Source organism: Engystomops pustulosus, chromosome 10 (assembly GCF_040894005.1).
Source record: "Engystomops pustulosus chromosome 10, aEngPut4.maternal, whole genome shotgun sequence".
Lineage (NCBI taxonomy): Eukaryota > Metazoa > Chordata > Amphibia > Anura > Leptodactylidae > Engystomops > Engystomops pustulosus.
The window spans coordinates 23,270,549-23,287,982 of record NC_092420.1 but is presented as its reverse complement, the minus strand read 5'-3'; the positions used below and the strand labels follow the sequence as shown (position 1 = coordinate 23,287,982).

Below are 17,434 nucleotides of genomic sequence, written 5' to 3'. Positions count from 1 at the left end.
TTGCAGGTGGGGAAGGCAAAGATTCGTATAAAATCCTGCATGTAATCAGCTGTTATGGCGTCGCTTCCTGTTTACTTTCCCAACAATGTTTAGCGTCTGAATATCTCACGTGAACTCGAAAGTCATTGTTCCGAACCAAGGAAATCAAGATTCTTATTAGAGATGAGCGAACACTAAAATGCTCGGGTACTCGTTATTCGAGACGAACTTTTCCCGATGCTCGAGTGCTCGTCTCGAATAACGAACCCCATTGAAGTCAATGGGAGACTCGAGCATTTTTCAAGGGGACCAAGGCTCTGCACAGGGAAGCTTGGCCAAACACCTGGGAACCTCAGAAAAGGATGGAAACACCACGGAAATGGACAGGAAACAGCAGGGGCAGCATGCATGGATGCCTCTGAGGCTGCATAATCGCACCATTATGCCAAAATTATGGGCAACAGCATGGCCATGACAGAGTGACAGAATGAAGCTAGATAGCATCTAAAACATCCAATAATTGACCCTGACACTATAGGGGACGGCACGCAGAGGCAGCGGCAGCAGGCTAGAGAGTGTCATGGCGACATACCCTAAATGGACTCAGGCTTCAAACCAATGGGTGGCAGAGAGGAACCAAAGGAGGTGAGCAAGAAGCGCTCAAATAATATCGGTACATGATAAAAGTTTGCCAGTATATTTTGTGGATTACACAGCAGGGTGGCGACAAAGTTAACATGGAAGCCATGAAAACAACCCAAAATTCTGCCTGACACAGCTCGTTTGATAAGGGGACCATGTATGGAGGCAGTGAACTAGTAGTAGATTAAAGGTGCTGCAGTTAAAACTATGTTAGTTGGATCTTGGCATGGAGCTGGCGCTCCGCTGCCAGGCGAGCTTTCGCCAATCCAAGCCCCTGTCTATAGGCTACTCCCCAAACAGCACTTCTAAGAACCTTTTGTATAAGATCAAGTGTAGTAGCGTTCTTATAAGTTTAGGATATGGCGGGTGAGGGGAATGTAAACAGATGCGCAAGAAGCGCTGAAATAATATCCCTAAATGGTAAAAGTTTGCAAGTATATTTTGGGGATTACACAGCAGGGTGGCGACAAAGTTAACAACTTTGATGTGGAATGCCCTGTAATAGCTCTTGGGCGGTGTGCCTTTTATCGCCTAGGCTCAGCAGTTTCAGCACCGCCTGCTGTCGCTTAGCGACGGCACTGCTGCTGTGCCTAGAGCTACCGACTGATGGCGCCATGCCCACGGATGGTAATTCGGAGGAGGAGGAGGTGGAGGAGGGGTGGGAGGAGGTATAGTAGGCCTTTGAGACCTGGACCGAGGTAGGCCCCGCAATTCTCTGCGTCGGCAGTATATGACCAGCCCCAGGGTCAGACTCGGTCCCAGCCTGCACCAAGTTAAGTGTAGTAGCGTTCTTATAAGTTTGGGATATGGCGGGTGAGGGGAATGTAAACAGATGCGCAAGAAGCGCATGATGCGCATGGAGCTGGCGTTCCGCTGCCAGGCGAGCTTTCGCCAATCCAAGCCCCTGTCTCTAGGCTACTCCCCAAACAGCACTTCTAAGAACCTTTTGTATAAGATCAAGTGTAGTAGCGTTCTTATAAGTTTAGGATATGCCGGGTGAGGGGAATGTAAACAGATGCGCAAGAAGCGCTGAAATAATATCCCTAAATGGTAAAAGTTTGCCAGTATATTTTGTGGATAACACAGCAGGGTGGCGACAAAGTTAACAACTTTGATGTGGAATCCATGAAAACAACCCAAATTTCTGCCTGACACACCTCGTTTGATAAAGGGACGATGTATGGAGGCAGCTATATGGACGACTTTTGGAGGTAGCAATGGAGACAACGTGTGGAGGCTGCTATGGAGACAATTTAATTTGGATAGTGCCTGTATGTGGCAGTCCCAAACATTTTTCAAACCAGAGGAGCAGGTAGGTGGCCCTCCAGTAAAATGGGATAGATTGAGTGCCTGTATGTGGCAGTCCCAAAAATGTTTCAAACCAGAGGAGCAGGTAGGTGGCCCTCCAGTAAAATGGAATAGATTGAGTGCCTGTATGTGGCAGTCCCAAAAATTGTTCAAACCAGAGGAGCAGGTAGGTGGCCCTGCAGTAAAATGGAATAGATTGAGTGCCTGTATGTGGCAGTCCCAAAAATTGTTCAAACCAGAGGAGCAGGTAGGTGGCCCTGCAGTAAAATGGAATAGATTGAGTGCCTGTATGTGGCAGTCCCAAAAATGTTTCAAACCAGAGGAGCAGGTAGGTGGCCCTCCAGTAAAATGGAATAGATTGAGTGCCTGTATGTGGCAGTCCCAAAAATTGTTCAAACCAGAGGAGCAGGTAGGTGGCCCTGCAGTAAAATGGAATAGATTGAGTGCCTGTATGTGGCAGTCCCAAAAATTTTTTAAAACAGAGGACCGGGTAGGTGGCCCTCCAGAAAAATGGAATAGATTGAGTGCCTGTATGTGGCACTCACAAAAATTGTTTCAAACAGAGGACCGGGTAGGTGGCCCTCCAGAAAAATTAAATGCATGAAGTACTATAGCAAGAGCCAGTGGGCCCTGTCAAAAAATAGCCATTTTCCTCTGCTTTACTGTACAAAGAGGAGGAGAAGGAGGAAAATGAGGAGGAGGAGGAGGAGTGGATCAATTATTCAGGTTGAGCTTCCTTCACCTGGTGGAGATTGGAAATTATGAGAAATCCAGCCTTTATTCATTTTAATAAGCGTCAGCCTGTCAGCGCTGTCAGTCGACAGGCGTGTACGCTTATCGGTGATGATGCCACCAGCTGCACTGAAAACCCGCTCGGACAAGACGCTAGCGGCAGGGCAGGCAAGAACCTCCAAGGCGTACAGCGCCAGTTCGTGCCACATGTCCAGCTTTGAAACCCAGTAGTTGTAGGGAGCTGTGTGATCATTTAGGACGATGGTATGGTCAGCTACGTACTCCCTCACCATCTTTCTGTAAAGATCAGCCCTACTCTGCCGAGACTGGGGACAGGTGACAGTGTCTTGCTGGGGTGACATAAAGCTGGCAAAAGCCTTGTAAAGCGTACCCTTGCCAGTGCTGGACAAGCTGCCTGCTCGCCTACTCTCCCTCGCTACTTGTCCCGCAGAACTACGCACTCTGCCGCTAGCGCTGTCAGAAGGGAAATACTGTTTCAGCTTGTGCACCAGGGCCTGCTGGTATTCATGCATTCTCACACTCCTTTCCTCTCCAGGGATGAGAGTGGGAAGATTTTGCTTGTACCGTGGGTCCAGGAGAGTGAACACCCAGTAATCGGTGCTGGAATAAATTCTTTGAACGCGAGGGTCACGGGATAGGCAGCCTAGCATGAAATCTGCCATATGCGCCAGAGTACCAACGCGTAAGAATTCACTCCCCTCACTGGCCTGACTGTCCATTTCCTCCTCCTCCAACTCCTCCAACTCCTCTTCTTCTGCCCATACACGCTGAACAGTGAAGGACTCAACAATGGTCCCCTCTTGTGTCTCGCCAACATTCTCCTCCTCTTCCTCCTCATCCTCCTCCACCTCCACCTCCTCCGATATGCGCTGAGAAACAGACCTCAGGGTGCTTTGGCTATCAACAAGGGAATATTCTTCCCCCGTCTCTTGTGACGAGCGCAAAGCTTCCGACTTCATGCTGACCAGAGAGTTTTTCAACAGGCCAAGCAGCGGGATGGTGAGGCTGATGATGGCGGCATCGCCACTGACCATCTGTGTTGACTCCTCAAAGTTACTCAGCACCTGACAGATATCAGACATCCACGTCCACTCCTCATTGTAGACTTGAGGAAGCTGACTGACCTGACTACCAGTTCTGGTGGAAGTTGACATCTGGCAGTCTACAATCGCTCTGCGCTGCTGGTAAACTCTGGATAACATGGTCAGTGTTGAATTCCACCTCGTGGGCACGTCGCACAACAGTCGGTGAGCGGGCAGTTGGAGGCGGCGCTGCGCTGCCCTGAGAGTGGCAGCATCTGGGCTGGACTTCCTGAAATGCGCACAGATGCGGCGCACCTTCGTGAGCAAATCAGACAGATTGGGGTATGTCTTGAGGAAACGCTGCACTATCAGATTTAACACATGGGCCAGGCATGGCACATGTGTCAGTCTGCCGAGTTGCAGAGCCGCCACCAGGTTACGGCCGTTGTCACACACAACCATTCCCGGCTTGAGGTTCAGCGGTGCCAGCCACAGATCAGTCTGCGCCGTGATGCCCTGTAATAGCTCTTGGGCGGTGTGCCTTTTGTCGCCTAGGCTCAGCAGTTTGAGCACCGCCTGCTGTCGCTTAGCGACGGCACTGCTGCTGTGCCTAGAGCTACCGACTGATGGCGCCGTGCCCACGGATGGTAGTTCGGAGGAGGAGGTGGAGGAGGGGTGGGAGGAGGAGGAGGCATAGTAGGCCTGAAACACCTGGACCGAGGTAGGCCCCGCAATCCTCGGCGTCGGCAGTATATGAGCAGCCCCAGGGTCAGACTCGGTCCCAGCCTCCACCAAGTTAACCCAATGTGCCGTCAGCGATATATAGTGGCCCTGCCCGGCAGCACTCGTCCACGTGTCCGTGGTCAGGTGGACCTTGTCAGAAACGGCGTTGGTCAGGGCACGGATGATGTTGTCTGACACGTGCTGGTGCAGGGCTGGGACGGCACATCGGGAAAAGTAGTGGCGGCTGGGGACCGAATACCGAGGGGCGGCCGCCGCCATGAGGTTGCGAAAGGCCTCGGTCTCTACTAGCCTATAGGGCAGCATCTCCAGGCTAAGCAATCTGGAGATGTGCACATTAAGGGCTTGGGCGTGCGGGTGGGTTGCACTATATTTGCGTTTCCGCTCCAGCGTCTGGGGTATGGAGAGCTGAACGCTGGTGGATGCTGTGGAGGATCGTGGAGGCGACGATGGGGTTTTTGTGCCAGGGTCCTGGGCAGGGGGCTGACTAGCAGCTGACACAGGGGAAGGAGCAGTGGTGTGCACGGCCGGAGGTGAACGGGCTTGTTGCCACTGAGTGGGGTGCTTAGCATTCATATGCCTGCGCATACTGGTGGTAGTTAAGCTAGTAGTGGTGGAACCCCTGCTGAGCCTGGTTTGGCAAATGTTGCACACCACAGTCCGTCGGTCATCCGGTGTTTCCTTAAAGAACCTCCACACTTCTGAAGATCTAGCCCTCGCCGCAAGAGCCCTCACCACGGGAGCTTCACTAGTTGACAGTGGCGCTGATGCACCAGCTCTGGCCCTGCCTCTCCGTCTGGCCCCACCACTGCCTCTTCCAACCTGTTCAGGTCGAGGACTCTCCTCCGTCTCAGAAGCACTGTGTTCACCCGGCCTCTCAACCCAGCTTGGGTCTGTCACCTCATCATCCTCCGATCCCTCAGTCTGCTCCCCCCTCGGACTTCCTGCCCTGACAACAACTTCCCCACTGTCTGACAACCGTGTCTCCTCATCGTCGGACACCTCTTTACACACTTCCACTACGTCAAGAAGGTCATCATCACCCACAGACTGTGACTTGTGGAAAACCTGGGCATCGGAAAATTGCTCAGCAGCAACCGGACAAGTGGTTTGTGACTGTGGGAAGGGTCCAGAAAACAGTTCCTCAGAGTATGCCGGTTCAAATGCCAAATTTTCCTGGGAGGGGGCAGACTGGGGGGGAGGAGGCTGAGGTGCAGGAGCTGGAGGAGTGGGGATTTCGGTGACATGGGTGGACTGCGTGGAAGACTGACTGGTGGTGGACAAATTGCTCGAAGCATTGTCAGCAATCCACGACATCACCTGTTCGCACTGTTCTGGCCTCAACAGTGCTCTACCACGAGTCCCAGTAACTTCAGACATGAACCTAGGGAGTGTAGCTCTGCGGCGTTCCCCTGCTCCCTCATCAGCAGGTGGTGTCTCACCCCGCCCAGGACCACGGCCTCTGACCCCTGCAGTAGTTGGACGCCCACGTCCCCGCCCTCGTCCTCTACCCCTAGCCCTCGGGTTAAACATTTTTAAAATGAGAGTTATAACTTTTTTTTTTTTTTTACTTCTTTTTGTTTTTTTTGGTGTTTTTTTGTGTTTTTTTTTTTTTTTGTGTTTTTTGTTTTTTTTTGAGTTTTTAAAACCAAACAATCCTATCCTATTGCTATGGCTATTTTCTAGCCAAGTATCAAAGGAAGCACACTACTATGCCAGATGAGATGACACTGAGTTATTGCCTAATAGAAATCCAACCCCTACTGAATTTTGCCACTTCGGCCTTTGCTATGGATATGTGCGCCACTAAGCGCAGAACACAGCGGTCGCAAGTCTCACTACAAATTGCTCAGAATTGGCAAGTACATGCACTGCAGAAACTACAGCCACCAGCAGATCAACCAGAAATCAAATATATAGAACGCTACTGTAGGCTTCAAGAAGCTGTTTGTATTCTCCTATGGCTATTTTCTAGCCAAGTATCAAAGGAAGCACAGTACTATGCCAGATGAGATGACACTGAGTTATTGCCTAATAGAAATCCAACCCCTACTGAATTTTGCCACTTTGGCCTTTGCTATGGATATGTGCGCCACTAAGCGCAGAACACAGCGGTCGCAAGTCTCACTACAAATTGCTCAGAATTGGCAAGTACATGCACTGCAGAAACTACAGCCACCAGCAGATCAACCAGAAATCAAATATATAGAACGCTACTGTAGGCTTCAAGAAGCTGTTTGTATTCTCCTATGGCTATTTTCTAGCCAAGTATCAAAGGAAGCACAGTACTATGCCAGATGAGATGACACTGAGTTATTGCCTAATAGAAATCCAACCCCTACTGAATTTTCCCACTTCGGTCTTTGCTATGGATATGTGTGCCACTAAGAGCTAAACACAACGGTAGCAAGTCCCCCTGCTAATTCCTCACAAAATGGTAAAAGATGCAAATTAAAATAAAAAAAGTAGAACGTTATTGTAGCCCTAAGAAGGGCTGTTGGGTTCTTTGAGAATCACTCCTGCCTAACAGTAAGCTAATAGAACACCCTAACGCTTTCCCTGACCAGCAGCAGCTCTCTCCCTAGCGGCATCCAGAGACAGAATGATCCGAGCAGCGCGGCCAGCGGCTAGTCTATCCCAGGGTCACCTGATCTGGCCAGCCAACCACTGCTATCGACGTGTAAGGGTACCACGTCATGCTGGGTGGAGTGCAGAGTCTCCTGGCTTGTGATTGGCTCTGTTTCTGGCCGCCAAAAAGCAAAACGGCGGGAGCTGCCATTTTCTCGAGCGGGCGAAGTATTCGTCCGAGTAACGAGCAGTTTCGAGTACCCTAATGCTCGACCGAGCATCAAGCTCGGACGAGCATGTTCGCTCATCTCTAATTCTTATTCTATAACATTTTATAGTTTTTTTTTTCTCCCAGAGTAAAATATACAATGGATTCAATCAATTTAGGCTGATTTCATTTTTAGGCGAACAATATGATATTATGACCTCCCTCCGTGACCGCTCTTACAAAAACAATTGGGATGTTGAAACAAACTCTGAGGCTCTTTCCCACCATTTGGGCTATTAGCTTTGTCAGGGGGTTCTGCAAAGTGGTTTTGGCTGTGTTATCATAGACACAGGGTTAAGGCTTGGCCAAAAATTGGAAAAATCTAAAACAATTTAACCAAGGAACCTCAAGTGCAGCCATCTGCCTGAGACTGCATAATCATACAACTGGAAGATAGTAACTAAATAACCTACAGTAGGTTATAGAGCAGGAGAAGCTGAGCAGATTGCACATAGTGTTCTATCTGCAGGCAGCGTATTATAGAGCAGGAGGAGCTGAGCACATTGTACAGTGTCCTAACTGCAGGCACCATGTTATAGAGCAGGAGGAGCTGAGCAGAGTGTACATAGTGTCCTATCTGCAGGCAGCATGTTATAGAGCAGGAGGAGATGAACAGATTGTACACAGTGTCCTATCTGCACGCAGCTTGTTATAGAGCAGGAGGAGCTGAACAGATTGTACACAGTGTCCTATCTGCACGCAGCATGTTATAGAGCAGGAGGAGCTGAGCAGATTGTACATATTGTCCTATCTGCAGGCAGCATGTTATAGAGCAGGAGGAGCTGAGCAGAGTGTACATAGTGTCCTATCTGCAGGCAGCATGTTATAGAGCAGGAGAACTTGAGGTGATTGGACATATTGTCCTATCTGCAGGAAGCATGTTATATAGCAGGAATAGCTGAACAGATTGTAAATAGTGTCATATATGTAGGGCAGCATGTTATAGAGGAGGTGGAGATGAGCAGATTGTACATAGTGTTCTATCTGCAGGCAGCATGTTATGGAGCAGGAGGAGCTGAGCAGGTTGTAAATAGTGTCATATATGTAGGGCAGCATGTTACAGAGCAGGAGGAGCTGAGCAGATTCCACATAGTGTTATATTTCTGTTCAATAAACTTTTATTGAAAATGACACATAAAAACTTTCAAAGTATTAACAATGGAACAAGTGCAAATTAAGTCAGTATACGTATCATAGTGTATATAGAACAAATGTCATACACCTTAGGTACAATGTAGAAAAATGAATAGCCGTTTCATGAAACATAATATTACTGCTGTAATAAAGGCCAACTCTATATTAAGATGCAAAGAAAGAAGTCGTATAGGACTATAACTTGATTAACATAATTACAAGATTAACATTACTCACATAGAACAATCATATATTTGGAACCACATTAGGGGTGGAGGAAGGGTAGGAGGGGAGGAGCACAATAGGGGAAGGAAAGAAAAAAAAAAAAAAAGAAAAGAAAAAGGGGGAGCAAAGGGGAAAGGGGGGTAGGTAAGGAGTGCGAGGATTCGTCCACCTGGTCCTAAGATATCTCCTATCTAATCTATGCCCCCTCTATCCAAGATGCAAATTCCGTTGAGCTGCGGAAATCTATCCAGGGGGACCAAGTCTTAGTATATTTATCGAACTGCGAGTCCGTCAGCCCCTCTATGGCTCTCATTTCTTCCATCCTCATTATATTGTTCAGGGCCTCTGCCCACTGGGCTCTTGTTGGGCACATACTGGACTTCCAGAGCCTGGGGATTATTTGGCGAGTGGCAACAATGCAGTGTCTCAGGAAGCCTTTCTTCGCCGCTGAAATTGAACCCGGGAACATAGACAACAGCCCAAGCTCTGGAAGTGGTGTAATAGTATCTGACCATAACTTGTTGTAAAGAGCAAAGACCCCCTTCCACAGATCCTGAACCCCAGGGCAGGACCACCAGACATGCAGCATGGAACCCTGCTCCCGACCACATCTCCAGCAAACATCAGACACCGAGGGGAACATCCTATGTAACTTTGCTGGGGTTCGGTACCATCTGGCCATGATTTTAAAGTTTGTCTCTTGAATTTGTGCTGACACAGAGATTTTGTGAGTCAGGATGGCCGCCTTGTCCCAGTCCTCCTCAGAAAATGATTTGTTCAAAGCTCTTTCCCATGCTTGTCTATATGGGATTGGTATTTTCGCAGCCCTCTCCTTCAGCAACCACCCGTAGACTGTAGAAATCAAATGTCTAGGAGCAGTTTTATTCGTGAAAATACGCTCTATAAATGTCACTTCCCGTGTAAGCGCTTGTGTGGGTCCTAATGACTGGATAAAACTACTCAGCTGCTTAGCCATAAACCACCTACTACCCCTCATGTTTGTAGGGAACCATCCATCCAGGGAGTGAACGTCCCTATTTACTAAAGCATGCCTTATTTGCACCACCTCTTTTGGTGGAAGTCCGAACAATTCCGGGGTCATGTCCCTCAGAGGGCATCTAGGGTCTAAGAATATTGGTGACATAGGACCAGGTATGGACGTCAAATTGTGGCGTTTCCTCATTATATCCCAGACACCTATAAGCGTTTTATACAGGGGTGTGCGGACCGGGGGTATCCCTCGATTTGTGGCAGAAAGCCACAGAGACGCTCCCAAGGGAGTCGAATTCAAGGAGGCTTCTAACATCACCCATAGCTTCGAGGGTGAACTTAAAACTGCGTCAACCATGCATGCCAGCATAGAGGCCTCATAGTATAGGCCCATGTCGGGCAGGCCTGCTCCACCTAATTCTTTGGGTCTGGTGAGAATATAGTGTGACATACGGGGCCTAGAGGAGTCCCATACAAATCTTGAGATTATTCCCTTGAGTCTGCTAAAGAAGGGAGAAGCGATACGTAGGGGAATTGTCTGGAAATAGTAAAGTAATTTTGGTAATATGTCCATTTTAATTACACTGATCCTTCCGAACCAAGAGAGTGGTAAGCGCTTCCACGCGAGGAGATCTTTCTCGATTGTGGTCAGGAGGGGTTGGTAGTTTACCTGAAACAGACTAGACAAGTCCATTGGGACCTGTATCCCCAAATACGTGATAGATTTCTCAGCCCAACGAAAGGGAAATTCGCCCCTAATCTCTCCCACTAGGGCGTCAGGCAGGTTTACATTAAGTATTTCGGATTTGGTGAGATTCACCTTGAAGTTAGAGAGTTCGGAGAAAATTTTAAACTCTACCGTAACCGTAGGGAGTGTTATGCGTGGTTGTGTGATGAATAGTAGTAGGTCATCCGCAAAAATGGCCATTTTATGGTGATAACCGCCCAGGTTTAAGCCTTTAATGGATTCATTGGTTCTGATGGCATTCGCCAGGGATTCCATTACTAGGATGTAAAGTAACGGTGAAAGGGGACACCCTTGACGGGTCCCATTACTTATATTAAATGGTGCAGTAAGGTCCCCATTAACCCTGACCATAGCCGTCGGATGCTGATATAGGACCATTATACGCACCAGCATGAGAGGACCGAGACCTATCTGTTGAAGTGTCTGCTCCATAAAGTCCCAACTAACCCTGTCAAATGCCTTTTCGGCATCCACAGAGAGTAGGCACGTAGGGATCTTATGACGGCGAGCAGCATGCATCAGGGATATTGTTTTGATCGTATTATCTCTGGCTTCTCTATTTGGGACAAAGCCTACCTGCTCTTTATGAATGAGGCCAGGGATCAGTTTTTGCAGGCGCTGCGCTATCATTTTGGAGTATATCTTTATGTCTATATTTATAAGGGAGATGGGCCTAAAATTGGCGCAGTGTGTGGTGTCCTTTCCCGGTTTTGGGATTACAGAGATATGCGCCATTAAAGATTGTTTGGGAAACGAAGCTTTTGCAATTGCATTATATGAGGCCAAGAGGGGATCTATCAGATCCGATTTCAATAATTTATAAAAGCGCGGGGAGAAGCCATCCGGGCCCGGGCTCTTGCCCACTTTCAATTCCTTGATCACCTGGGAAAGTTCCTCTGGCATAAATTCATCTTCTAGTCCCTGTGCTATCTCTTGTGAGATGCCTTTAGGCGCAAATTTAGATAATTACGCAGCGATCTCCTCTTTCCTGTTCGGGTCTGCATGTGTTGGTATATTATAGAGGTTTTCATAAAATTCTTTGAATTCCTCAAGGATTTCTGAGGGACTATGGAGTGCACCCTTAGTAGGAGAGTTTATAGACATCACCCTTGAGGAAAGTAACCTAGGATGTAGGGCCCTAGAAAGCCATTTTCCGCTTTTGTTACCATATTCAAAGTAGCCGAAACGCAACCGATCTCTCGCGCATAACGTTTTTTGATCCAAGATTTGTAAGATTTGTTGTCTAACAGAAGATAACTCTGCTCTTAGTGCATCAGTCTTCTGTCTCTTGTTTGCAGACTCAAGGGAAGTCAGGGTAGCTAGCAGGGTCCTTAGTTTAAAGGCGTTTTGTTTCTTGAGTCTAGCCCCATGAGACATGAATATTCTACGGAGTTCACATTTTAACCCTTCCCACATTGTCGGGGCATTACTAGAATCAATTATGTTGCCTGTTTTAAACCTCTCTAAGGCCGTCCTGATCTCAGTCAGACATAAGACATCTTTTAGCAAGTGGTCGTTTAGTCGCCAAGAAAATGTTTTCCTCTTCTGAGGATAGGGTCTGATCGCTCCCAGTACTGGCGCATGGTCAGACCACAGAATAGAATCAACGGAGCATGTAGGACCGAGATCAAGAAGGGAGTGAGAGATCAAAATAGTGTCAATACGGCTATATGTGTTGTGCACACTAGAGTAATGACTATAATCCCTAAGTGTAGGATGTAGTATTCTCCAAAGGTCTACTAAGTTCAATTTGGCTATTGCTTGTTTGAGTCTACGGGTGGCTGCAAAAGAAATTGAGGACTTACCTTCAGAAGTGTCAAGGCTTGGATCAAGCGGTACATTCAGATCACCTCCGAGTATGATGGCCGATCCCCCAGCAAATTCTGCCAAATTCTCCAAGAGACAAAGACCGTACGCGATTTGTCCTACGTTTGGAAAATATACGTTAGCCAGGGTGTATACTGAGCCTGCTACAGATATCTTAAGAAAGAGAAATCTGCCTTCTTGATCCACCCTAGAGTCCAGGACCTGCGGAGAAAAGGAAGAGTGAAATGCCACGGAAACCCCTTTGGACTTCTGAACAGGATTTGGAGCATGAAACCAGACATTATAGAACTTATTACGACACACCGGCATGCAAGAGGTTTTAAAGTGCGTTTCTTGGAACATGACTATCTGAACACGCAATTTATGGAATTTGTATAAAATTTGCCCTCTCTTTCCTGGGCTATTTAGGCCCCTAGCATTGAACGTGGCAAAGGACAGGTTAGACATAGTGATTCGGCAGTGATGTCACTCGCACCAAAGGGAGAGGAAAAAAGGGGTAAGACGCACAAAGACAAACAAGGACAGACAGGGGAACTCAAATGACAGACCTTATACTAAAATAAAAGGAAACAAGCAATCTGTACACCAGGTTCCCAGTCCCAAGGAGACTAGGAAGCCAGTATATACAGTGCAATATATTATTCTAAGCTTAGGTGCTATGCACTGAGCAACACAAATTGTTGCTAACCCTACTTGGGAACTAGACAAGCTTATGACGGTTGTGCATTAGCACCAAACCCTAAGAGAGAACATGGCTCAACAGGCCAGGTATACGGCAGCAGGCGTAACAAATCTTATATTGTGCAACAAAAAGCGCTCTAAGGTGCCCCCAACTGGGCGTTACAAGTGGGAAATTCACAATAGACCAAGATAGTGGAGGCTTCAGGGGTATCCACTAAACAGGATGTATCTCAAGTTGAACTCGTAGAGGCAGCACTTCTGGGTCTCTTGGGATCCCTTTGTTGTTTGGGCGGAACTCTATTCCATTGTTCCCTCGGCGGTGACACAGGTAGAGAGATCGGACCACATAGTGTTATATTTACGTGTTGCAGGGCGGTAGGAGTTGAGTACAATGACATTTTGTTTAGTGATAATGGTTCTCTGTACCTTGTGCTTATCACTGACATATATCTGTATGCAAACTCACACAAGGGCGGCTGCCATTCACTAAAGATGTGACAGCAGCAGATGTGTCCTGTGTTTCTTGGCCGGACATGTGGTATAGACCTTATTGCTCCCCATCTGCAGTCACTTCAAGCTAAAAAATGAGCTTCTTCTAACCTCATTCTCTTTCGTTTCATGAGTTATTGGGGTCATTAACCATCTTTGATTAGGAATACAGGCTGTCCCCTACTTAAGGGCACCTGACTTACAGACGAGCCCTAGTTACAGACGGACCCCTATGCACACTGTGACCTCTGGCGAAGCTCTCTGGATGCTTTACTATAGTCCCAGACTGCAATGATCAGCTGTAAGGTGTCTGTTATTGATCAGCAAAAAAATGTGAAAATCCAATTGTCAATGGGACAAAAGTTTTTTTCTTACTCGATCTACAATTTTTAAAATATACAGTTCCAACTTACATACAAATTCAACTTAAGTACAAACCCAAGGACCCTATCTTAACCCGGGCCTGCCTGTAATAATGGATACATGTGATTATGCCTTTGCAGGATGTATCCGTTGTCTTGTATTAGTATAATCCTAAATTCAAATGATAATAAAACAATAAAAGTGTGAAATATTATTGTCTGATCATTTTGTAGTTACTATAAGTTTTTTCACTCCTTCTAAGTTGTGTGTTTTTTTTCCAGGTCTTTTGTAATTCAGCAAATCCCCAGCAGTAACCTCTTCATGGTGGTGGTGGACAACGTCTGCAGCTGTAGCAATGTGGCCCCCATCACTATGGCGCCTATTGAAATACGATATATCCTTTGCTTTAAGAGCCTTTATATACTGACATCTTCTGTATAAGTTTATCACCTACAAGAAGAGACTGGGGTCCACAATTCTCATGGGTCCACCGGTGGATTCGCCTGTTCAACTATGAGCAGGTCTAGGCCGGGTAACAGGTATTTATACCCGAAAACCTCAATCTCCACCAGTAAAATCTGGAAGATCAGCCGAGCTGGTGCAGTGACGTAACTGCGGCTTCATCCATCACATATTAACTTGAAGGATTAGGACAGAAAAACAGGATACTCACAATTGGCATAGTCACAAGATGAAGGATTACAAGGATAGTCCTTCTCAATCAGGAGCGTCCACCTCAAGCACATTCCAGCAAATAATTTATATCGTTTGTGTAATGAAAAGGTATAAAATTTTCCAACACACTTTCTAAATCAATTCTGCATGGTTTCCAAGATCTCTGCTTGCTGTTGTCTTGCTGTCATGCAACAGGAAGCTTCGTTGTTTATTTCCTGTAGAAGTATCACCGGTCCATGATAATGTGATGTCACACAGGTGCACAGCTCATTCTAACACACAGTGGGGCACATTTACTTACCTGTCCCGTTGACAGCGCCGATCCGGAATGTCTGACGTTCGTCCAATTTCCTGCATGTGTCGCTTCCCCCGCTGAGGTCCACCAGAGATCACCTTCTTCTTTCCGGTGCATGTGACTGCTGATCTTGCGACACAATTTGCTTTTTAAATTCCGCGGTTTGTCCGAATCAGTCGGGTTGTCCGACGTCCACACCCCCTGACATGCAAGCCACAATCCGACGCAATTGCCCCGCATGTGCCAAAAATTCAGGGCAATTCAGCGCTTACAAGCTGTGCACCTGTATGACCATTGATATAACGAGCCATGCACCTGTGTGACATCAGATGTCCAGGGGTATATAGAGCCGTGCACCTGTGTGACATCACATGACCTGGGATATCACTAGCCGTACACCTGTGTTGCAGCACATGACCAGGGATACAATGAGCCGTTTACCTGTGTGACATCACATGACCAAGGATGTAAAAAGCCATGCACCTGTGTGACATCACATGACCAGGGATATAACGAGATGTGCACCTGTGTGACATCACATGACCAGGGATATAACGAGATGTGCACCTGTTAATTATTTGCTGTTATATGCTAACAGTGGACAACTCCTTTAATATTCTGATCACAGATTAATTGTGCATTTATCATTATCTGTAGGTAATAATTTCAGTTTTATCACTTCAGGCTACATACATAGACATAGTTACAGTAAATTTAATAAAACATAGACCGCAGTATGTGGCTCTGTTTATGGATATAGATCCATCAACCTGGATTAAAAAGAAGTAGGGGACCCAACACTAAAGCATTGAGGAAGGTCTTAGAGTCCTATCAAACAAAAAGTTATGGTCTATCCTATCCATATGACCTTGGTCTTGATGACATCAAAATTCATCATTTTCCACCTTCTCATAACTACCTCAATAAGTCTATGACAATATTTCTTCCTTTCATGTTGACTCCCTTATTATAGGACGATGGTTACGGATTATTTTGGTTACTGGCATGAATAGTTGAATTATGTTTGCTCAACTTTTTGAGTTGGTTCATCACAAACCCCTTCTATTTTTCCCTCACTTTTCCACCTATGAAGCGGAGTTTGACCATGATTCCTCTAATTCGTTACAGGCCATAATGTATCAAGTAGTAATATTTCCTACATACTGAAATTTATTTTTCCTTAACCCCACTGTACACAACGAATCCCTCAAATGTGAACGTTTAAAATCCCAGAAGATAAGGAGGCGACCAGAATCTTGCCACGGTTTCCATCCAGAGGTAAGTTGCAATCATAGGCACCAGTCTTATGTCACTCTAATAGTCTTAGCTCAGGCCTATACAACACAATAGGCAGTAGGACGTTGATTTAGGGTTGGGCCTCCGTACTAGTGAGCACCTGTGCAGCTGTAAGGGTTATACTGATGGTATGTCCTCCCCTACTCTGAACCAGAAGACTGTAGAGGGCCACTATGCTGGGACAATAAATGGGCTCCTTGGTCTCCCATATTTTAGAAAAAAAAGCATCATTCTTATGTGTCTAACAATCTTAGCTCAGGACTCTACATACAATTGGACAGGCGTAGGAAGTGGCTTTATGGTGATAGTGGGCCTTCTTACCTAGTAGTAGAAGTGGATTATAATATAGACGGTTTGGATGGTACCAAGCCTTCTAGGGGGCCCATAACCACCCAAATCACCCATCAAATTTATAAGAGAAATAAGGAGAAGGACCTTTACCTATAAAATCGTTCAACCTATGTCCCGGGTCTCAATACACATGTACCCAGAGCCATTTCAGAGCCTTTGAAGGGCCTCCAAATGTTCTAAAACCACACATTGAAAAAAAGCATCCTCTATTCTCCCAGAGGCTGGGACCATATGTAGAAAGTGAATTCCAGACTTGTAGGGCCCATGGCAGTCTTAATCCGCCCCTGCCTAGTAGACCCCTATTCAACTCTGAGCCAGTATATACTGTATGTATATGATATTTGCGTTTGTTATAGATTTAGAAGGCTGTTTTTATATTTATTTATTTTTTTGCCCTCTTTAGGAAAATGCCAGAGAATGTGGCGGAGCCTTTGGCATCTCCTCCCGGCCCATAACAATGCTGCTATCTCTTCTAATGGTCTATATCTCCAGGTGACATTGACTGCATTGACTCCATGGCATGCTACACACCTGAATAAACTGTGAACTGAGGTGATTGGTGCAATATAGAAGAGACGAAATGTAGTCTAAACATCAGCATTTCATGACTTTAAACTGTTGGGGAGGAGTTAAAAACTCTTCGATCTCCGAACAAGATTATTCTTCGAAATCCACAACTCATGCCGCCGTGACAGCTCCATTCAGTTATCACACCCCATCACAACCGGACAGCAGAACACGGTGAATCTCATTTTCAGCTTTGCCCATCTAAATACTTTAAGACGGTGTACTTTTTAAATAAAGTATATTAAAATCATTACTCAACCGCCTGGATTTTTTTTTTTTTCAATCGGCAGAAAAAGTTTGTTGGACCTTTTGGTCTGAGCATGTAGCTCAGCAGTGCATTAAAGGACAGCTCCACCTTCTGTTCTGTTATCATCAGACCACATTTGTTTCTTTGTGTTGACCTTGGATAAAGTAACGTAAACCGTGGAGTGATAAAATTGTATGTGTACGAGAGATTTGTAGACACAGAACGAAACAATAAACAACCGTCTCGTAGATAATATAAACTAATA

At 46.4% G+C, this 17,434-nt stretch overlaps 1 protein-coding gene across 5 annotated transcripts in view; it reads left to right on the top strand.

The window, feature by feature from the left end:
- The window catches only part of CACNA2D3 (calcium voltage-gated channel auxiliary subunit alpha2delta 3), a 597,379-nt gene extending 580,204 nt beyond the window's left edge, over positions 1-17,175 (top strand). For all 5 annotated transcript variants that reach the window (XM_072127891.1, XM_072127887.1, XM_072127890.1 and 2 more), the window contains 3 exons: positions 14,020-14,133; positions 15,905-15,986; positions 16,759-17,175. In XM_072127891.1, the coding sequence (XP_071983992.1) occupies positions 14,020-14,133; positions 15,905-15,986; positions 16,759-16,851 (289 nt within the window). In that variant the 3' untranslated portion in view covers positions 16,852-17,175. The remainder of the gene's footprint in view (positions 1-14,019; positions 14,134-15,904; positions 15,987-16,758) is intronic.
- Positions 17,176-17,434: the final 259 nt, after the last annotated feature.